This window comes from Podarcis gaigeae, assembly GCF_964106915.1.
Source record: "Podarcis gaigeae genome assembly, chromosome: 5".
Lineage (NCBI taxonomy): Eukaryota > Metazoa > Chordata > Lepidosauria > Squamata > Lacertidae > Podarcis > Podarcis gaigeae.
The window spans coordinates 7,328,667-7,352,633 of record NC_139681.1 but is presented as its reverse complement, the minus strand read 5'-3'; the positions used below and the strand labels follow the sequence as shown (position 1 = coordinate 7,352,633).

Here is a 23,967-nt window from a genome sequence, read left to right as displayed (position 1 = left end):
ATGGTTCTGAACAGAGGAGAGGTGCAAAGAGTTTTTGTCTGTGCCCAGCAGTGGCAGATGTAGGTGCCTTTTCTTAGTTGATGGGCAGGAGATGGGAGGCGGAAATGCTGGCATGCCTGCAACACATTGTGGCGCTCTCTCTTTTTCTGCTTTTTTCAGATGCATCAACCATTTTGTGTCATGTCACTTCCCACATGGCAACATCTTTGTGTTATGCCAGGCATAGGCAAACTCGGCCCTCCAGATATTTTGGGGCTACAACTCCCATCATCCCTAGCTAACAGGGCCTGGGATGATGGGAACTATAGTCTCAAAACATCTGGAGGGCCGAGTTTGCCTATGCCTGTGTTATGCCATGCTCCCCATGGTAACCATTTTGTGACTGGTACCCATGGAGCTCACTTTCTACCAGCAAGTAAATAGGCTTAATAGTGAACAACTATACACTTTTTATGAAGATAAATATAATAAATTGTTTTGTTGAGCTATGATCCCCTTGAGCTCAGTAGGACTTACTTCTGAGAAAGCATACAAAGGAGAATGGCTGTTAGGCACGTAAATATACCAATTTTGTTCTTTAAAAGAATACAAAAGGATAGAGATATATTTATTTGTATAGAAGGCACAGTTTTAGAACGCTCAACTTAGGTTCCCACAGTAGAGAGTTTCAAAAGAGAAGCATGCAAGGTCTGGCCTATATTTAGTATAGTGGGATAATTTAAGGCTGAGAGAGAGAGGGAGACAAAATATGGAAGGAAGGGAAGAGTTGGACATGCTGAAGGTCCCAGGTTCAATTTCAGTTCTTTTATTCTATTTATTACAAACGATCTTACCCACTCTTCACCCTAAGATCCCAGGCCGTGTTACAACAATTGCAAAAACAGATAAAACCACCACAGTTATAAGACCAACGAGCCATTCCAAATGAACCAGAACAGTATAAATTAAGCAGGAGAGATGAGTCCCACAAAAACAAAACATTTTAGCTGTTGCAAAGAGGTGCCTCTGCAACAATGAAGATGCTAGGTGCTTCTGGGAACGGGACGGGGCGAGTTCCACAATTTAGGGGCTGACACAGAGAAAACCCTCTCCTGAGCCACCTTTCCCCAACATCTCTGAGGGTGTCCAAAGGACCAAGAAAGCCCCCAATAAGGTGAATAGGGGTGGAAACAGTCTTTCAGATAATTGGAGCTTTAAACACTTAATGTGAACAGCTTAAACTGCGCCCAGAAATGAGCCTACATCCAGTGTAGCTGTTTTAAAACAGGACTTATTTGAGCTCTAATTTGAACCCCAGCACAGTAATCTGGTCCATAAAAAAGGCTGATTGCCAAAGAATTGATGCTTTTGAGTTATGGTGCTGGAGGAGACTCTTGAGAGTCCCATGGACTGCAAGAAAATCAAACCTCTCCATTCTGAAGGAAATCAACCCTGAGTGCTCACTGGAAGGACAGATCCTGAAGCTGAGGCTCCAATACTTTGGCCACCTCCTGAGAAGAGAAGACTCCCTGGAAAAGACCCTGATGCTGGGAATGATGGAGGGCACAAGGAGAAGGGAACGACAGAGGACGAGATGGCTAGACAGTGTTCTCGAAGCTACCAGCATGAGTCTGACAAAACTGTGGGAAAACAAAAAAAATTCCTTCCAGTAGCACCTTAAAGACCAACTAAGTCAGTTCTTGGTATGAGCTTTCGTGTGCATGCACACTTCTTCAGATTTCGTGCATGCACACGAAAGCTCATACCAAGAGCTGACTTAGTTGGTCTTTAAGGTGCTACTGGAAGGAATTTTTTTTGTTTTGACTATGGCAGACCAACACGGCTACCTATCTGTAACTAAAACTGTGGGAGGCAGTGGAAGGCAGGAGTGCCTGGCGTGCTCTGGTTCATGGGGTCACGAAGAGTCGGACACGACTAAATGACTAAACAACAACAACACAGTAATCTGGGGTGCTGCACTTTGGAGTTTCTGAATTATCTGTACACACATGAGTGTGAAAGTATTTCCAGCAATGAGATTAAGTTATTTATAATAGCAGCATAGATGAGAAATGATTGCTTTCAGCGGGGTGAACCCTCCCTGGAGCAGGCAGCCTTCCTACATCCTGGACTTGAGAATGATCTCATATAACAAAAGTGGGAAAGGTGCTGAGTTTGGAGCCTGGAGGCTTACTACCAATTGGAAGTGACAGCCCTGATGAAATGGACCACTTGTCTGACTTAAGCATCATATGGAAGTATCTGTCCACTGGCAAATGGCTGCATTTCCACCTGTAAATGTGCACATAATGGCAGTGTGCAATTCTGGTATTATACTGGCAAACTGATCAACATGATCTGGCCATATTGTAACTTATTAGGATGAGGGATGTCTGAGAATTCCAGCAAAAACAGAAATGGGAGTGTAAGTTGTCAATATTTGCTAATTCACCCCATGTTTGGAATAAAAAATCTATCCAGCGAACACTTGTCGCTTTCAGTCCAAAAATGATACATAACTGAACACACCTTTTCCCTTTTATGTTGAAATCACTTTGCATTAAAACATTGTTGCTTTGAAGAAGGAGGAATTAGCTGTTGATGGTTATTACCATTTTGCAGACAGAGATTTAGAACCAAAGGCTGGACATTCCCTGTTAAAAGTCTGTATCTTAAAAATATAGCCTATGAATGAAACACACAAATCTTTGTATCAGACAGCGGTACTTCTCAAAGTGATGGGATTGCCTGCAGTGTCTGTCAAATGCACACCTGTTTGCAAACTCAGGTTTGCTCTAGTGTCGTGTGGATAAGCTTTTAGTGACAAACTTGATGTTAGGGTCCAATAAATTCATCCTCATGATCCATACGAAAGGAGTGTTTAACTGAGAAAGGTGTCATATTCATTTTGCCTTGAGCAGAATAAAAAAAAAATAACCCTTGTACTCTGCAAGAAAAAAATTATGGCTAATTATATGTCACAGATTGTTGACAGATTATTGCCACTGTTGCAATGTTCATTTAGAACGAATACCAGATATTTCAGAGTAGTGGATAAAAATGTTGCCCTACCTATTCTAAGAATGCATCACTGGGGAGTGTTTGAATTTGTTATGGATTCAGTTAAAGGTAAAGGTACCCCTGCCCGTACGGGCCAGTCTTGACAGACTCTGGGGTTGTGCGCCCATCTCACTTAAGAGGCCAGGGGCCAGCGCTGTCCGGAGACACTTCCGGGTCACGTGGCCAGCGTGACAAAGCTGCATCTGGCGAGCCAGAGCTGCACACGGAAACGCCGTTTACCTTCCCGCTGGTAAGCGGTCCCTATTTATCTATTTGCACCCGGAGGTGCTTTTGAACTGCTAGGTTGGCAGGCGCTGGGACCGAGCAGCGGGAGCGCACCCCGCCGCAGGGATTCGAACTGCCGACCTTTCAATCGGCAAGTCCTAGGCGCTGAGGCTTTAACCCACAGTGCCACCTGCATCCCATGGATTCAGTTAAAGACACCTTAATATCAAGTGAAGCCCATAATGGGAAATTCCTGCTTCCATGTAATACCATTGACTTGTATCAGGTCAACTTTCTCCCCAAATTTTTTTCAGAAATGAAATGTCTGCATCTATGTGTTTAATTGAGCTAAAATACAAAGCTCATAGCCTCCCTCTATGTTAAGAAGCCAACTAGGTGTGACAGCCTCCCTGACAGTTTTTGGTTTTACTTAAATGCCTCCACTGAGGGCTCTAAATTCGATAAGAGCAGGGGGAAGAGAAAGGTCTGATCAATCTTTCCCCATGTTTTTCTGATCAAAATGTCAATCCCAAAATTCTTTTCCACCTGTGGGGAAAACATACTGTATCCATTCAGTCAAGGCACATTCATCCACATTGAGATTTGACTTCTAGAGACTTGAGGAAGAGGGATGAACCTCAATAATGGCAACTCCAGTAAACATGTACACACACTAATAATATTTTAAGAAGGCATCCACAGAATGCAAAACAAGGACAGTGATTTATATGGGCCAGGGACCAGAAATAGGGGCTGCCCCTAGAAAACATGGAAACCTATTGGATACTATTTTTTGTTCTCATATTTGTTTCCAAATGATTAAAGAAGAAATATTGTGTGTGTTTTCTAGGGAGTCAAGTCTTGGGCACACTGAGCTTTAGAAAATGTGAGGATCTTACAGGAAGGGCAAATGTAGCTGGAAAATTTACCTTTTGCCTTCAATGACAGAGATCAGTCTTACTCTAATTTTAACCCACTAAAGTTAGTGGAACCACCTACCAAAATTGCTCCTACCATAAGTCTTAAATACAATAGCCAGTGATTGGTAAAGCTGCTTTACCTGCAAAGGGAAACATCCTCTTCGAAACTTGAGGCTTCTGGCTGCGTTCCAGCCTTGAAATCGCTGACGTTGAAGTATGAGAGAGTGTGATTGATGAAGCCATGCATGGTTCCATTGTGACTATATGCATATTGATAGACAAGGCGCGGAATGAAATCAGAAGTGACAGATATGACAAAGGCCTGGGAGAAAAGAAAAACCTTTACCATATGAGCACAGATATGCATAGTATACTTTGGAGTCAGTTTATGGATGAGGACAGTGATCCAAAAGATATCCAGAAATTCCCAGAGAAGCTGCTTTGTGACTTGAGGACAAGAACTAGTTGGACTTTCAAGTATTATTTGTCTCCACAGCAGTGTGGAAGAGCATCCCACCAGACTGACCTGTAATCTGGCTGTTTAATAAAAATAGATGTGCTGTTCAAGAGCTTTGCATAGGGGGCCTTTTATGCCTTTTTAATATAAATCTTGGCTAGATTTTTACTGCCGTCCGTTTGATGTTAGATAACAGTTTATTTGTTTAAAAGATGAGTGAACAAAGAAGGATGATAATAGAAGGATGAGCCTTCTGGCAATTTACGCAATTGAAATTGAACATATTGTTATGAGTTCTTTGGGGGGGCAGGTTGCATGCCCCCCCCTTCTAATTCCTGGATCCAACATGGATTCAATTGCTGGAATAGCCAGACCAGCCTAGTAATGGCCCACTAAGTATGAGTTGTTAAGGGAACAAAAGAAGTGGCCGTGAGCCATAATAATAATAATTTATTATTTATACCCCGCATATCTGGCTGGGTTTCCCCAGCCACTCTGGGCGGCTTCCATAGAAACCAAAAATACAGTAAAATATCACACGTTAAAAACTTCCCTGAACAGGGCTGCCTTCAGATGTCTTCTGAATATCAGGTAGTTGTTTATCGCTTTGACATCTGCTGGAAGGGCGTTCCACAGGGTGGGCGCCACTACCGAGAAGGCCCTCTGCCTGGTTCCCTGTAGCTTTGCTTCTCGCAATGAGGGAACCGCCAGAAGGCCCTCGGCGCTGGACCTCAGCGTCCGGGCAGAACGATGGGGGTGGAGACGCTCCTTCAGGTATACTGGACCGAGGCCGTTTAGGGCTTTAAAGGTCAGCACCAACACTTTGAATTGTGCTCGGAAACGTACTGGGAGCCAATGTAGGTCTTTCAAGACTGGTGTTATGGGGTCTTGGTGGCCGCCCCCAGTCACCCGTCTAGCTGCCGCGTTCTGGATTAGTTGTAGTTTCCGAGTCACCTTCAAAGGTAGCCCCACGTAGAGTGCATTGCAGTAGTCCAAGCGGGAGATAACTAGAGCATGCACCACTCTGGCGAGACAGTCCACGGGCAGGGAGGGTCTCAGCCTGCGTACCAGGTGTAGCTGGTAGGCAGCCGCCCTGGACACAGAATTGACCTGCGCCTCCATGGGCAGCTGTTAGTCCAAAATGACTCCCAGGCTGCACACCTGGTCCTTCAGGGGCACAGTTACCCCATTCAGGACCAGGGAATCCTCCACACCTGCCCGCCCCCTGTCCCCCAAAAACAGATAGTGAGAAGGATAAAGCCTGAATCTGAAGCAGAGTTTTGGGACTGTGATGTGAACTCAAAATAAAGCAGCAATGGAGGATAAGGCTATTGATGGCTTCTAGCCACCATGGCTAGGCTCTACTTGCCGTGTCAGAGGCAGCACGTCAGTTGTCAGGAATCACACATGGAGAGTGTGTGGTTGCACTTAATCTCTGCATTCAGATTACCCGTAGGCAGATGACTGCCCACTGTGAGATGGGGATGTGGGAGAAATTTGATTCAGTTCAAATTTATGGGTGAACCTGCTTAATGCCTTTTTGCATAATAGAATGGTTCCTGTTGTCTCGAAGGAGGCAGCAATGTGCAACCATAACTGAAGAAGCCCACTGTGGACCCACAGGTCCAATACACCTTGGTCAAAGCAATCTAGAAGGTGGTGGTGATTCAGCTGCAATCAAAACACAAGAAGAGACCTACTGGATCTCACAACGCCCAATCAGATTCCCACAGGAAGCCTGCAAGTAGAACCTGAGCATAGCCCTCCGCACCTGAAATTCAGAGCAATGTCTTCAGAGATGTACTGGAGGTAGACCATAGCTATCACGGCCAGTAGACATGAATTTGTCTTTTGGTGAAGCTTATTATCTTAATGTATCCCAGTCTGGATTCAGGCCCGAGAATCAACAGGGCAGTTCCCAGGTCCCAAGAACTGGGTTGGGTATCAGTTCTGTACAGGTTTGTACTCCCTCTGAAGGAGCAGGTGCATAATTTGTGGGGTGCTCTTAGATCCACTGCTTTCACTTGAGGCCAAGGTGACCTCTTGAGGACCATTACCACCTTTGGTTGGTGTGTCAAACAGGGATAACCTTGCCATGGTGCTCCATATATTGGTTACTGCACAATTAGACAACAGTAGCACAGTGTATATGGAGCTACCCTTTCTATGCTACGATGTTAGCATAAAATGCAGCTGCTATGGTGCTTAGTGGGACATCCAGCTTTACACATTTTACACCATTGCTGAAAGAGCTGTACTAGCTACCTGTTAGCTACCAAGCCAATGTCAAGGCTTTGTTGTTCAATATTCAAAGCCTCAAACAATGAACAGACCAAACTGATTTTTGAGGTGTTCTGAGGAGCAACAACTTGGAAGTGGGTCTTCTCAGTGACAGCACTCACCTTCTGGAATGCCTTTTCCCAGGAAATAAAGTGCGGTGGAGACAGTAATGACCTTCAAAAACTTTTATGTTTAGCCGAGCTTTCCTGGACTCAGACTCTCTTGTTTAGCACACTGCTCAGTTTAATTTGCGATGTATAATTTCATTTTGTTTTAATCTAGGTTTTAGGAAATTTTTATGGAATGTTGTTGCATTTTTATCATTTTTTAATGTAAACTGCTTAAATAATTATATTATATTAAGTGGTATACATTTTTATAAACAAATAAATTGATGTTTAAACAAGAAAAGCCTGAAATTCTTGACAGTTTAAGTAAAATCCCCTCTTGCCATAGCATACATAAGCAAGAAGCCAATACTCACATTAATTATTACTGAAAATTTTCCAATGCCACTCAGAATGTTAAACCAAATCCCTGTCAGAGAGAAGAAAGATTTGTTAAGCTGCGCAGTTTCCATTCCTGTTGTCATTGCAAACCAAACCCCAGACCTCATATTTTTCTCTCCCGCCTTTCTATACACCATCTTTACCATAATTTTAAATTAAAAAAAACGTACCTATATCTTTTGCTCTTACTGTATCTGGCCTCCTTAGCTCGGTGACAAACTTTTTGGCATCTAGGCGAACTTCGATGACATTGTTGAGCAGGGCAAACACAGGAGCCAGAGGAAAGGAAGCGACAAAGAGCGTGACGAATCCAAACTGTATAACTAGAAGACAGAAAAACATTCTTCCTAAGGCCTGAAAAACCAAGTCTGCAATCACTTGCAAAGCCATGGACATACAGTGCTATGCTTATATAATATATACAGTGGTACCTTGGGTTACATATGCTTCAGGTTACAGACGCTTCAGGTTACAGACTCCGCTAATCCAGAAATAGTGCTTCAGGTTAAGAACTTTGCTTCAGGATGAGAACAGAAATTGTGCTCTGGCGGCGCGGCGGCAGCAGGAGGCCCCATTAGCTAAAGTGGTGCTTCAGGTTAAGAACAGTTTCAGGTTAAGAACGGACCTCCGGAACGAATTAAGTACTTAACCCGAGGTACCACTGTATAATTTTTTTAAGTCATGGTGCACACCACTTAGGTCCACAAGGTTATAAACGCCTCTTTGGCAGAAGGAGGTAGCTGTGAGAAAGCCTCATTGAATCTTGAGGATCATGGCAACTATCATTTGTGACTGACATTTTCATGGGGAAATCACTGGATATTATGGATGAACTGCTTACATTGGCTTGGTCACCCTGATAGTACTTGGATGGTACCAGCCGGACTTCAACCCTATCAATTGTCGCATTCAACGCAACTGATCACAGGATCCTTCTGCTTAGGCTCTCTAAATTGGGGATTGAGGGCATTTTTATTCAGGGGATCCATTCCTCCCCAGAGAACCAGTTCCAGGAGCTGGCAGTATCAGACTTTTCTTTGGCCCTCATGTTAAGGAGCTCTGTTTGAAGAACTGTGTTGGAGGAGACCAAAGGTCTGTCTATCCAGTCTACCATTCTGTTCTCACAGTGGCCAACCAGATGCCTATGGCAAGCCCACAAAGAGCACATGAGCACATTAGAACTCTCCCACTTGTGATCTACAGCAACTGGCAGCCAATTGCATAGTTTAATTATGCATTGTGTGAAGAAGTCATTCCTTTTTTCTCATATATATATATATATATATATATATATATATATATATATATATTATTAGTTTTAAAATACAAAATTATAAAACATACCACACAATTTATCACAAATACATTCTTATTGGACTTCCATCAGCACCTCTGATAATCCTCCGTCTTATTCACTTCTTACGCATTTCCTAACTTAATATTGCCTTTATATTTTTGACGTATCCCATCTCCTTCTTCATTTTTGCAATATTTCTAATATTATTCCTCACAGACCTTCTTGCAGACCTACAAACGTCGTCTGATCATCACAAATACTCCGTAAATTTACTCCAGTCCTCGGTAAACTTCTGGCCCTGCCTGTTTCGGATCCTTCCTGTTAGTTTATCAAGTTCCGCATAGTCCATTAATTTCATCCTCCATTCTTCCATCGTTGGTAATCCTTCTTGCTTCCATTTTTTGGGCCAATAATATTCTTGCTGCTGCTACTGCTGTTACTTTTTTCTGTCCTGAATCTCCGAACGTTCAGCTTCACAGAATGACACCACCCATGGTGATTTAAGAAGTACATGAAACTGCTGAGTGAAGTGGTGAAAGGGTTGGGAGTTGTGTGTTTTCAAAATGGTGATGACATCCAGTCTTTTCTAGCTGAAGTGCAGAACCAGTATTTGGGAGCAGTAATGGAATAGATGAGGGCCAAAGAACTGAAACTCAGATGGATATGCTGCTGGTGGGTAGTTTGTCTGTTCAGGAAGATGGTGTCAACCAGTTCAGGTGGGAGTTACATTCTCCTTCAGTGGGCAGGTCTGCAGTCTGAGCGCGCATGAATTCATTTTTATTACTGAGCTTGGATCACAGCAAGATGGAGACTCTGTGGCTGAGTGGTTTACACCAGTTGTAAACCTTCAGTTGTAAACCGTCATATGTAGTAGATGACTTCCCTACACAAAGCATCTCATTTTTTGAGGGTTTAATCTCAACTTGTAGACTCTCACAATTCCAGGCATTTGTGCAAGTGTGTGTATATCTATTGCGTATTTAAATAATACCATTGCCTACATCTTTCTTATACATGAGAAAGCATGGCAACAGAAGGGAGATAGTATTTTTCATTACTTAAAGCACCATAATGTCACAATGCCCAATGAAATGCAAATTAAATTTCTGGATGCTCTAGAGTGGCATCCACATCAGCAAAGCCTTCATGTGTGCAGAAATTTTTCAGGTGTGTGCATGGAACTTTTTTCGATAAGACTGAGGGACCACATGCCCCTTCTAATGGGTCTTGAATTGGTGAGCCGTGGGACATGAAGCAGGAAATTCAGCCTGAATGCTATCATCCACTTTTGGTCACAAGAGGGAATTGCAGGGAAATCTGTCACACCAACAAGAAAACCTAATCACACCAAAGAGTGCAGAATGGATGGACTTTTCTGACTTTTGTAAGAGGAAACTTCTGGATTAGGTTTGCATGCTGCTCTAAGGGACGCGGGTGGCGCTGTGGGTTAAACCACAGAGCCTAGGGCTTGCCGATCAGAAGGTCGGCGGTTCAAATCCCCGTGATGGGGTGAGCTCCCTTCTCCTGCCCACCTAGCAGTTTGAAAGCACATCAAAGTGCAAGTAGATAAATAGGTACCACTCCAGTGGGAAGGTAAACGGCGTTTCCATGCACTGCTATGGTTTGCCAGAAGCGGCTTAGTCATGCTGGCCACATGACCCAGAAGTTGTATGGCGGCTCCCTTGGCCAATAAAGCGAGATGAGCGCCGCAACCCCAGAGTCGTTCACAACTGGACCTAATAGTCAGGGGTCCCTTTACCTTTACCTTTACATAAGCAACTAGGTTCAGTTACAGATAGGTAGCCGTGTTGGTCTGCCATAGTCAAAACAAACAAAAAAAATTCCTTCCAGTAGCACCTTAAAGACCAACTAAGTTAGTTCTTGGTATGAGAGAAACCAGTAGGAGAACACTTCAATCTCCCAGGACATTCTATACAAGATCTCAAAGTAACTGTTTTACTACAAAGGAATTTCAGAAATAGACTGGAAAGAGAAGCTGCTGAATTGCAACTTATCACCAAACTTAAAACCATGGAGACACCTGGTCTGAACAAAGACCTTGGATTCTTATCTCATTATACATGACAAAGCCATTTTTCACCTTCTCACCCATTGCTTTTTCCTGTAAGACCTATTGCAGTCGTTAAGAGTCGTCAACAGGCTCATCACAGCTATCTGCCAATCACCCATTCCCACCACCCTTCTGAGTAATACCCCTCCCCACCTTCTCACTATATAGAAGGGTCTGGAAACTTCTATTTCAGTGTATCTGAAGAAGTGTGCATGCACACGAAAGCTCATACCAAGAACTAACTTAGTTGGTCTTTAAGGTGCTACTGGAAGGATTTTTTTGTTTGTTTGTTATAAGCAACTAGGTGACATTGCTCCTTGTTGGCCATGAGTTCCTTTCCTTCTGCCTTTGATTTTGTCTTGCACTATTATGTCCATACTATTAGCCCATAGTTTCATCTCTACCCTATGCTACACTAGCTCTCACCTGTAACATAGCTCTCCAAAGTTGTATCATAGAAATCTTCAAGTTAGAAGGGTCAACCAGGGCTATGCAGCTAAACTGACTGCTTTGGTGCAGGCTATGGAAGAGAATAGTGGTGTTTGCTTTGTGAACATTTTGCCCCTTCTGAAACAGACCTCCTTTCCACTAAACTCCTCCTTTTGGGCAATTATTCTCCAAACGATGAAAAACTGTTTGCAAGGCACTGAGGTAAAGGGAAAGGGGGAACACCTTGCTTCTTGTTGACATAACTGAACCAATGCTGTGTCACATTGTGATGCGGTAAAAATAAGGCAGTGCAGAGGAACAAGATTCACATTCAGATGTGCATCTGCAGGCAATTCTACACATTAGCACTTTGTTACTTTTGAAAGAATGCACATTTGAATAGAATATCACTGATTCTTGTAATGGGAATGGTATTTCTTTCCCCCTAAAGAGCAAACGAGCAGGAGAAATTTGTGCAAAAGCATAGAAAACTGGCATGTGAGTTTGTTTATGAACATTTGTTGACTTTCACAGCAAAAACCAAAACTGACAAAAAATTGATGCAGCACTACAAAGAAAGAGCCTGACTATTGTGTGTCTGCAATAGCCGCTAATGATTTCTCACATAATTGATGTATACAACATGCCTCCACAAGATGCGCCAAGATGACACTTTCAAATCCTGCTACATCGTGGAGATTACAGAAGAATGTGGCAATATTTCTTTTGTTTTGATGGATTCTCCTGCTTTAGGGGGAATTCTTCTAAATCTTCAGAATTAATCCTGGAAGGCTTAGAGACCCTGAACCTCTTTCTGCCTCGCTTTATATGGATGCTAGACTTCTGACTGCCTCCAGCAGGAAAATATTGGCTTTTTGGAAACTTTCCAACGAAGTACCACAGAAAACCTTGGTTCACGTACTCATGCTTAGTAGAAGGGAAGGGAAAAACTGGATAGCAAAATACGTTCATTGCAATCTAAACAGAAGTTCAGTGACAGACATGCCAGCTGGATGCAGGACAGAGAATCTTCTGGTAGGATGATGAAGAAGAAGAGTTTGGATTTGATATCCCGCCTTTCACTCCCTTTAAGGAGTCTCAAAGCGGCTAACATTCTCCTTTCCCTTCCTCCCCCACAACAAACACTCTGTGAGGTGAGTGGGGCTGAGAGACTTCAAAGAAGTGTGACTGGCCCAAGGTCACCCAGCAGCTGCATGTGGAGGAGCGGAGACGCGAACCCGGTTCCCTAGATTACGAGACTACCGCTCTTAACCACTACACCACACTGGTGTCCTGCATATCCTTAGAACGTTTATTTGGCAAAGGAATGTATATCCCATCCTTAAAAAATTTCTCAGGGCATGAAGCTGGGCTGGAGCCTAGGGTCATTGTTCTTAAGTTTGACTTTCTGATTTTAATCTTCGCTTTCTGTTGAGGAACCAGCCATCACCCCTGACTGCTGCATGGCAATTACGCTGTAAATATCCTGCTAGGTTGCCTTAAAGGTAAAGGGACCCCTGACCATTAGGTCCAGTCATGGCCGACTCTGGGGTTATGGCACTCATCTCGCTTTATTGGCCGAGGGAGCCGGCGTACAGCTTCCAGGTCATGTGGCCAGCATGACTAAGCCACTTCTGGCAAATCAGAGCAGCGCACAGAAACACCGTTTACCTTCCCACTGGAGTGATACCTATTTATCTACTTGCACTTTGACGTGCTTTCGAACTGCTAGGTTGGCAGGAGCAGGGATCGAGCAATGGGTGCTCACCTTGTCGCAGGGATTCGAACAGCCGAGCTTCTGATCGGCAAGTCCTAGGCTCTGTAGTTTAACCCACAGTGCCACCTGCGTCCCTAGGTTGCCTTAAGTCTCAACATTTGCCCTGTGCAGTCTCTTTGAACAGTATTCCCACGATGGCAGGTACAAACTAGACCCAGATGCAGTCAAGGTGCAGCTTGCTTTTGAAGCTCACAAAGTCTTCAGCTAATTATAAGAGAGTGTATTATTATTGATTTTTGGCTTTCAAAAAACCTCTCCCGTTATCAAGATCAAGTTATTATTGCAGCAGTATTAGTGTTCTGGCATGCAGTGTGTCCTTACCACAGCACATTTAGTTTCTGTTTAAGTTATATTTCATTTCTGGTTTGAAGTCAGCTAGTGAAATGTATAAAGCATCACGCTAGCTAGTGACAGGGCGCTACTTATTCTAGCAAGCATTCTGGGCAGATTCCACAAAACAAAACACCTCAATCAGCATTGGCTACCGGGGTAGAACTGCACATTGTAAGAAACAGAGGGGATAGTGCTGAGAAACTGGCCCTTGTTGGGCTTCGTCTCCATCATGAAACTTCCTTTGGGCCTAGATCTCATTATGCTGTATGTTTCATTGCTCTTGCTCCATTTAATGATGTGGAAGGAAAGGCGTTCAAGATAATGACATCAGTTCCAGAGTGACTTGTACTATAGAAGTGGAGGCAGGTATCTGATATGGGCCTGCCATTTTTGTTGGCAGGTCTGTGTTTCTTATTACACATATTTTTGCCTTTCTCGCTCACTGGATCATATAAGTTCTATTCTGAACTTAAAAGTGGCAAGTGTAACGTTGGTGGTCAACAAAAGAGGTTTAAAGACTGTCTCAAGGCAAATCTTAAAAAATGTAGTATAAACACCGAGAACTGGGAAACACTGGCCTGCGAGCGCTCCAGTTGGAGAACAGCCTTTACCAAAGGTGTCATGGGCTTTGAAGACACTCGAACTCAAAACGTGCTAAGAGGAAGGAACGCTTGGCAAATCCACACCGCGATCAACTCCCACCTGGGAACCAATGTCCCTACTGTGGAAGGATGTGTGGGTCCAGAACTGGCCTCCACAGTCACTTACAGACTCATTGTTAAAACCGTGTTTATGGAAAACAATCTGACTCGGCTATGAGTGATTGCCAAAGAAGAAGAAGAAGACGTTTGCCTTTGGAGGACCTTACACATGACTCTAAACTAGGGGTTCCCATGTACTGTTTCAGAATATCTCCTCCTAACATACAGACAGCTAGAATTGCCCTGCTATCTCTCAGATTGTATGGCCAAAAAGGACCAGAACAGGTGAAGACGGATAATCACACGAAGCTTCACAGATTTCAAAACTGAATCCAATCAAGGTGGCATTTTAGGGTTAGGCTACATCAGTATTTCCATTCCTTCTCAGGAGCATGTTGCTGCATTTCACCACAACTTCCCCCCCTCCTTTGCAGTTAAAAATTTCCTTTCTGAATTCAGTGACTCTCTCTGTGAGTCCTGTTCTTTTACCCAGTTTTGAAAGTATGCAAACATTCTCCACTGAAGTGCTCCTTTCATCTTCATTTCTGCCTGATGCCCTTTCAGAACAATCTCAACTGACAGCTTCAGTGCTGAGCATCTCAAAGGACTTCCGCTCCATGTGGGTGGTCTGTGTCAATCAGCAGTGAATCTGACAGCTGAATTTAGTGATACGTACTGTGCACCACAGGGAGAAGAAGGTTTAATTTTACTCTGGCTTTCCATCTTTCTTGAATCTCATAGCCAGCACTCAGCATATTGTGCCGCATGGTAAAATTACAAAGATGGTGAGCCATTAATATTAAAGATAATCAGATTCGCCTGCTGGAATATATATATGTGTGTGTAATTGGAATAATAATATTTAAATTGCACCTGAAGCCAGAAATAAAGAGGGAGGCCACTGATATTGGGCTGAGGGCTTTTATTTAACAATAGATTGCAGCAAGAACCTGAATCGCTGTGCAAGCATAGGCTGAGGCTGGGGTGGCCTTGCCACCTCCTCCTAACCTGTATGCTATAGGCAAGCCAAACTCTGCCCCAAGCACAAGCAATGGGTTTTCCTGAGTGTGTCTGGTTCCTCATCTGTTGGTTAAGGGAGACTCACCTGGCACCCATCTCCCCAAGCCCCACGACTCCGAATGTGTGGTTTGAGTGGGTCTCTGTGGAAGGCCTTTTTACAATGGCGCCTCTCCATTTGCATATACTACTGTTAGGTGTTATTCTCTCTCCTGTTTAATTTCAAGCTGTTAAATTAGGTTAGTTTATTCTGATTGTTTTATGCAATGCCATATGGTTTTTTTTTTTTACTTTTTAAAATACTTTTTGTTGTCATTTTCCAAAAACAACAACAACAACAATCTTTACATTCATTCTTAATATCATCTTATTTAAAGGTAAAGGTAAAGGTACCCCTGCCCGTACGGGCCAGTCTTGCCAGACTCTGGGGTTGTGCGCCCATCTCACTCAAGAGGCCAGGGGCCAGCGCTGTCCGAAGACACTTCCGGGTCACGTGGCCAGCGTGACATCGCTGCTCTGGCGCGCCAGAGCTGCACACGGAAACGCCGTTTACCTTCCCGCTAGAAAGCGGTCCCTATTTATCTACTTGCACCCGAGGGTGCTTTTGAACTGCTAGGTTGGCAGGCGCTGGGACTGAGCGACGGGAGTGCACCCCGCCGCGGGGATTCGAACCTCCGACCTTTCGATCGGCAAGCCCTAGGCGCTGAGGCTTTTACCCACAGCGCCACCCGCGTCCATTATTTACATTGCACTAAATCGCGCTTCAACTCCCAGTTGCGGTTTCCATAATATACATCTCCTCTTACAGTTTCTTCTGCTTTTCTACACACGACACAAGAGTTATCCTAGTCCTGCTGTAGTTCTTAAGCTTCTACAGTTCAGTTCTATATATGTCATAAATTTACTCCATTCTTCTGTGAACTCTGACCCTTTTTGGTGTCAAATTTTGTTTATCATTATTGCTAATTCAGTATATTCGAAAAGATTTGCCTGCCACTCCATAACTGTTGGTATCTCTGATGACTTACATTTTTGTGCTATTTTTGTGCTTTTGACCCTAGCTGCCACCATTGCGTATTGAAATAACTTATGGTCTTCTTTTTTTATTTCGTCGCCTATTATCCCTAATAGGAATGCCTCCGGTTTTTTTTTGGAAGGTGTATCTGAAAAGTTTCTTTAATTCATCATAAATCAGGTTCCAAAATCTTCTCATTTCTCGCATACCCACCACATATGATAAAGGTCCCCATCTTTATTTTTACATTTCCAACAAACTTTGTTTCCCATTTTGTACATTTTCGCCAATTTGACCGGGGTAATATACCACCAAATATGGATTTTTTTTTACTTATTGACCTCATGAGTATTTCTAATTGTTCCTAGTATAAGGTTACCAGATTTTTGTTCAAGGAATCCAGGGACACTTTTTTTTTTGAAAAGAGAAAAAAAAGTTATAAAAAAGCTTTTTTTAAAAAAGAAGAAGAAGTAATATCTTCTCTTCTGTAGTCTTCTCTGTTGCGCGGTCTTCCTCTGGGCCACAGCCTGTTCTCTTGGAGCGCTAGCCGCCATGGAGTAGGCTCGGGTCAGGCCTGGGCTCCTTGCCCTCCCCGTGCTCTCCTATCTCTTTCCCTCAGGGGCAGCAGCAGCAGCGGTGCGGCAAGGTCAGGGCTCCCCTATTTTTTCTCCTTCCTCTTTCTCTCTCTTCTTCCTTCTCCTTCTCCTCTCTCCTTCTCCCTGTGTCAGCTCTGGGGTTTACCTGGTCTTGGAGCGCTGCTGGGCAGTCGGCTGGGTGGCCAGGTGCTCTCGCACCTGGCTTGATTTGAGTCACGGGGGGGGGTGTGTCAGCGGTTCCCCCAGTTGACGTGCCGCACGGGCATCCCCGGTTCCCCCTTGGCAGCGGCAGTGGCTGCCTCAGCAGCCCGGAGCCAGCCTGGTAGCGCAGTTGGCTCTGGCTGGCTTCAGGAGCTGCTCACTGCCATGGCGCCCACCATTTTACCTTGCCAGAAGTCCCCATATGATGTGTCTTGCGCCGTTGAACCAATCATGCAACATTCATTCCCTACTAATAAATCTACAACACTTAAAATATAAATCCGGGGAACTTAAATGAAATCCGGGGACATCCCAGGGATGGATTTTGTCCAGGGACAGATTTGTAAATCCGGGGACTGTCCCTGGGAAACGGGGACGTCTGGTAACCATATCCTAGTAGGGTTTTTTTTAAAAAAATGTTTTTAAAGAACAGGAGTAAGTTCTGCATGCTTTATAAAAGTTCTACAGTGGTGCCTCGCAAGACGAAATTAATCCGTTCCGTGAGGCTCTTCGTATAGCGGTTTTTTCGTCTTGCGAAGCAAGCCGATTGACAGTTTAGCGGATTAGCGCTATTAGCGGTTTAGCGGCTTTTAGCGGATCAGCTGATCAGCTAATAAGCGGCTTATCAGCGGATCAGCTGATAAGCGGCTTAGCGGCTTAGGAAAAGGGGGGGAACCCGCAGGAACGCGCAAGACATTTTCGTCTTGCGAAGCAAGCCCATAGGGAAATTCGTTTTGCGAAGCGCCTCCAAAATGGAAAACTCTTTCGTCTAGCGGGTTTTCCGTCTTGCGAGGCGTTCATCTTGCGGGGCACTACTGTATAAGCTTTTTAGAAAAAAGACGGCTTTGATACACTAGCGGATGAAAAGAGATATTTCAAAAGCCTTACTCATTTCCATGTATTCTGGGGTCAGCCCAGTGAAAGGTTCTAAGGCGTGGTCCAGCTCCCATTGCTGAGGTGGTTTGGAAGGATCAGATTCATTTGTCTTCATCTCAGGCCTCTCATCCTTTAGCTTCCGGAACAGTTTTTTTAACTTACTGGGGAATAAAAAAAAAAAATGTAGGCAATAAATTTAATTAAAACAGGTTGGGGATCTCAAATGGAACGTTTAACAGCCTCACTTGTTGCCCAGGGAAGCAGCTTAAAAGAAAAGCATTATTTTTTGTTTTATGTAGCAAACATAAATGTGTGTGGAAGACGCTCAGGCCTCACTGGGTCCTTCCATTTCATCCTCCCAACCATCCTGAGGCTGAGATGACAACAAACCAAGGAGCTTTCTGGCAGTTCACCAGGGCATAGCTGTCAATGTTTTACTTTTTTTAAGGGAAATTCCCTTATTCCGAATAGGATTCCTCGCAAGAAAAGGGAAAAGTTGACAGCTATGCACCAGGGATGTGAGGTAAGAGCTCTCACTGCCTGAATTTACTTAAATAAACACATAAAGCATTGTCTGGAAAATAAACTTTGGAGTATATTAATCAAGTATTCTCCAGGAATGACACCAGAGGGCTTAAGGACACACATGAAAAAAGATGCTCAAAGAATGTTTCGCATGCATCATACTTATGAGTAAAAATCCAGGTTAATCCTCTCCTGCCAGGATCTTAACAAAGGGCCACGCTAAACCTTCCTCCCTGCAGTCTGCAATAAATCCCTTGAACCTGAAGTATGCGTGCTATGTAAAAGAGATTATGATGGAGTGATGGGTCTATTTATTAGCTACCTGTTCAAACAAAAAAGTTTTCTTTTACACCTAACCAAAGTGGGGAAGTAATGGCAGGTATTTGTAATAAAAAACCATCAATTGAAAACTTTTGAGGGTGGGGAGCTGGACTTACAGCGTTATGCCGATGGTGTCCAAACTTTTTTCCGAAGAGGACCAGATTTGATGAAGTGAAGGGCCACGAGGGCTGACCAAAGGGCCAACCAAAGTTGTTATGCTTTTCTTTAGGATTGAAGTTCTTCAGGTTTTGTTAGGATTTTACCTCACAAAATAAACTGCCACAGGGGCTGGATTAAACCAACTGGAGGGCCAGATTAGGCCCCCGAAATGGACTCTGGTGCAATCCTATGGATGTCTACTCAGAAGTAAGATCCATTTCTTACTCTCAGATAAGCGTGTCTGAGGGTGGTCTATTATTAGTAATAGTATTTGGTTGTTGTTGTTATTGTTTTTTTCTCCCTCCACCCCTTTCCTTGTTAACTTTGCAAATAAAATAATAATGATAATGATGATAATGATAATAATAATGATAATAATAATAATAATGATGTGTGTGGATTGCAGCCCCCATATTCTTAGTTTTGTTAAGAATGGAAAAAGAGAGAGTTGGACCTCAAACTGGTGCCATATGGAGAATTGAATAAAGTGAAGAAAAATGCTCAATGTGCTTTGACAAATATGTCTTCATTGAGGTTGATGATTCAATCCCTTCCCCTGTTGCTACAAGGTGCTTTGCCAGTTTTAGTTCTCAGGTTGCTTTTCAGATCCCATCTGGGATCACATCTGAGGAAAGCATATTTGTCAAAAAAGGGGGGGAAGGGGGGAGCACTGGCTACTTCCATCCAATATAATGCATTTGCCATTACCAGTATGAGGTTCACTTTTCATTTTTGTGTTTCTGGCCATTACTAGTGCCACTAACGTTCTGTTTCATTCTTATCTCCCTCTGGTAGGCTGCCTAAAGTAACTATAATGAGAGCCAGTACGGATCATCACTGTGCAGACCTAAAATATGATTAACAAATAACCCCCGTGAGTACATTCTTGGCCGTGTGTCCTGGAAGCCCTGCTCCCTGCCTTGCAGGCCTTTTTTCCACCTGGCCTAGGAGGGCGGGGACTGGACTGACTCCAGCTACAAAAGCTGAGATTTCTGGACAGACTCTTGGGCTGGGGTGTTGTTTGGGGTTCTTTGTTGGGTGGCATACACCACAAAAAGTGGTGGAGAATAGTTTGTAGATATTCTACAAACTAAGCACTACTAAGCAGAGCTGGCCCAGTCATTAGGCAGGGTAAGGCTGCTGCCTCAGGTGGCAGAGGCCCCCAGGCAGCATGCCCAGCGGGTGCCTTGCCTGCCTTGCCACCTCCCCCAGTTGTGAAGAGGCACCTTGATCGGTGCCAAATTTGGACAAGATCATCATCATCATCATCATCATTTATTATTTATACCCCACCCATCCGGCTGGGTTTCCCCAGTCACTCTGGGCAGCTCCCAACAGATTAAAAACAGAATAAAAATCAAACATTAAAAACAGATGTCTTCTAAAAGTCAGATAGTTGTTCATTTTCTTGACATATTAGGGGAGGGCGTTCCACAGGGCAGGTGCCACCGCCGAGAAGGCCCTCTGGCTGGTTCCCTGTAACCTCACTTCTCGCAGTGAGGAAACTGCCAGAAGGCTCTTGGCGCTGGACCTCAGTGTCCGGGCTGAATGATGGTGGTGGAGACCTCCTTCAGGTATACTGGACCGAGGCCATTTTGATCAGACACATTTTGAGCGAGGTCTCAACCAAAACTGCGAGAAAGAGATGTTGTGGAGTGTGCAAGATCTCACACGATTTGAGGCAAGATTTCACCCAAAATTGGTGCGACCTAGCCCAAAATTGGCTGTGATCACTGCCATGGCAGGAGGGGTCAGAAACAGTGGCACTGCCCGTTTCGCCTCAAGCAGCAAAATGGGATGTGGTACCCCTGCTACTAAGAGATATTATTATTATTATTATTATTATTATTATTATTATTATACCCCACCCATCTGGCTGGGTTTCCCCAGCCACTCTAGGCGGCTTCCAACAAAGTATTAAAATACAATGGTCTGTTAAACATTAAAAGCTTCCCTAAACAGGGCTGCCTTCAGATGTCTTTAAAAGTCTGGTAATTGTTGTTCTCTTTGACATCTGGTGGGAGGGTGTTCCATAGGGTGGGTGCCACTACAGAGAAGGCCCTCTGCCTGGTTCCCTGTAACTTGGCTTCTCGCAGTGAGGGAACTGCCAGAAGGCCCTCGGAGCTGGACCTCAGTGTCCGGGCAGAATGATGGGGTGCTGACGCTCCTTCAGGTATATTGGATTGAGGTTGTTTAGGGCTCTAAATGTCAGCACCAAAACTTTGAATTGTGTTCAGAAATGTACTGGAAGCCAATGTAGGTCTTTCAAGACCGGTGTTATGTGGTCTCGGCAACTGCTCCTAGTCACCAGCCTAGCTGCCGCATTCTGGATTAGTTGTAGTTTCCAGGTCACCTTCAAAGGTAGCCCCACATAGAGCGCATTGCAGCAATCCAAGCGAGAGATAACTAGAGCATGCACCACTCTGGTGAGACAGATTTCACCGTCTTATGGAAACTCTCTTGACTTCCCTCACTTTTGCTCAGACGTCTTTGCCAAAGCATTCCGAAATACTTGCCTCGCATTCCTGCTACAGATAGCATTGAGAGGCCACCTTGTTTATGACAGAAGGCTCCTCCCAGTACTGTATCAAACACCTTTTTCACACATGAGTTCCTAAAAAATTGCAATATCACTCTCGTTTTTAAATGTGTTGCAAGTTATTTATGTTAATCAATTTACTCATAAGGAACTAATTTGTTAGGGGAAATAAAACCCCAGCACCTTTTCTCTTATGCTAATTAAATTTGACAGTTGAATTCATTCATTCATTCGTTTGTTTGTTTGTTTCAGTATTGTTAATTTTGCTCACTACTATTTATAAAGCTGGGTTTTTTCCCCTCCATGGATGTTATGTTATATCAAATACTAATGTATTATATGATACTCTCCACACCACCCCGCTTCCCCCCATATAGTATCATGTATTGTATATTTTTCTTTGTTGTGAGACCTTTGGGTGACAAGCAACTAATAAGTTTAAACAATAATAATAATGTATGCAAGCAATAGTAATATTTCAGTAGGCTTTGGCAAATGGGATCATCTTAATAGATGGTCCTGGTTGCGGGCAGACCCTCAAACTGGTCCCCCCCCCCAGCATGGGTGGAGCTATCACCCTCACGCTGGGGTGGCACCACAATCACCCAGGGCTATTGCCCAATCATGTCAAAGGGTGATAGTGGGGGAAAGTATAAAAGCAGCTGCATGACGTGTGCCAGTCTCCTGCTTTGCGCTGCCAAACACCCTCCCACCCTCCCTTTAATTTAGATCCTTTGGCCTTGCTTTGGACTTTGGTTGGTTGAGTCGGGGGCCGGGTAGGAATTTTTTCCATTTGGCAAATTGGCACGGGCCACTTGGTTTTTGCCTACCTCTTAGCAATCGTCACAACTTAAGGTTTGGTGGTTAGGCATTGGCTTATGGTGAATGGGGGAGGGGAGGCCGGCCATCACCTGCCCCTCCAGTTTCAAGGGTATTCCGTAAAAGGAATCCGGGGCCTGGTTCCTGTCCAAGGTCCGCTTGAAGGGTGAGGGCCATGCCAGGCCTCTGGGAACACCAGGGGAGATGCAGGCGGGTTCCCCCAATTTCCCTTTGGGTGGTTTACCCTTACAGACTTCCTGCAAAGGGGGCAAGAGTCAGATATAGTCTTGCCAATGCCTAAGCCAATACCGCTCTCATTCCTGTAATCAATCAAGTTGTGGCCAAATTTCTGCCCCAAAACCTTAAACAAAATATCTGTGTCCATGTGAATTTATTTATTCTTATGGGGGGTCAGCTTGGGGGTCTTGCCACGCAAACCAAAAGTCACGACATGGTACCTTACAGAAACAAGAGCATGAATGTGAATGAAATACATACGGAACTCCAATTTCAAAGATGTTATTTTGGATCAGCTGCTTCCCCAACATGATAATACTCAGCTGAATGCAAAGCTCCATCAAGCAGCCTCCAGGAGCACACTAGAGGGAAAAGGGCAAGGGGGAGACACAACACCACTAAGTAGAGGTTTCCAGAGACTGGGTAATGCGGGGGGGGGGGACACCCGCAGTGCTATTGCTTTCCACTGCCGCAAGGCATGCAAGCAACCGGGCATTCCCACATATTTGCCAAGCATCAATCTGAGCTTCAGGAAAACGGCAGCTTTAGAAAACCCAGCTGAGAATAATGACACCCTTCTATGTTTTTGCCTCCAGATAATCAGAATTATAATATTACATACTTTCAAGCAACATAGCAGATTTAGGAGATATCTATTTTTTACTCATTTCTCCCCCATCTTAAATCCAGTTCATCCCATTTCTATACCAGTTTGAGTTGTGTGTGTGTGTATGTAATGAAAATTCAGCAGCCTTTTAGTCTATGTTTCTCCTGGTGCACATTTTTGTATGCCATTTTAGCTAATGTAACACATTGTACAAGCAATTATCTGTAATAGTATGTATATAAGTACATTTTTATGCACACTTTCTCCTAATACATACTTCTGTGTATGTTTCTTGGTTAGTGAACTACACAGCAAAACTCAGAGAAAAGCATATTTTGAAGGATAGCTGTGTTCCCATATTAATTTGGATACGTGAATTCAGTTAGATTCACGGAAAAATTTCAAAGCAAACTGAATCCCTCTCCCTTCTCTATTTCAAAGTAAGATTTAAAACTGGATACTTACCTCTTCCATTCGATAACCAGCAAATACATACACATAATGTCCAGGCCGGCCTACAAACCTGAGAACAAGAACACACATCTGGATTAAATCAGTATTAGAACGATTGATTACTTTGTGCAGCCAAATGCTGAATACGGTTTTAAAATAAATAGAGGACCACTAAATTTTATAACTAACTAAGGCTGCAACAGTGAGACGCGGGTGGCGCTGTGGTCTAAATCACTGAGCCTAGCGCTTGCCGATCAGAAGGTCGGCGGTTTGGATCCCCGCAACAGGGTGAGCTCCCATTGCTCTGTCCCTGCTCCTGCCAACCTAGCAGTTCAAAAGCACGTCAAAGTGCAAGTAGATAAATAGGTACCACTGTGGCAGGAAGGTAAACGGTGTTTCAATGCGCTGCTCTGGTTTGCCAGAAGCGGCTTAGTCATGCTGGCCACATGACCCAGAAAAAGTGAATACATCAATAGCAAACCACACATAAAGAATAATGTGGAGAAAGAAAAAGTAGAGAAGAAAAAGGAAAAAAATGCAAAGAAAAATAGACAGTAAAAGAAT

The 23,967-nt window shown here is 43.9% G+C and overlaps 1 protein-coding gene across 1 annotated transcript in view; it reads right to left on the bottom strand.

Moving 5' to 3' along the window:
* ANO2 (anoctamin 2) overlaps positions 1–23,967 on the bottom strand; it is a 153,894-nt gene that overhangs the window by 1,469 nt on the left and 128,458 nt on the right. The window contains exons 17-22 of the mRNA XM_083738731.1: positions 23,416–23,473; positions 22,605–22,705; positions 17,756–17,904; positions 7,601–7,753; positions 7,406–7,458; positions 4,325–4,506 (exon numbers count right to left, since the gene is read on the bottom strand). Of these exons, the coding sequence (XP_083594857.1) occupies positions 4,325–4,506; positions 7,406–7,458; positions 7,601–7,753; positions 17,756–17,904; positions 22,605–22,705; positions 23,416–23,473 (696 nt within the window). The remainder of the gene's footprint in view (positions 1–4,324; positions 4,507–7,405; positions 7,459–7,600; positions 7,754–17,755; positions 17,905–22,604; positions 22,706–23,415; positions 23,474–23,967) is intronic.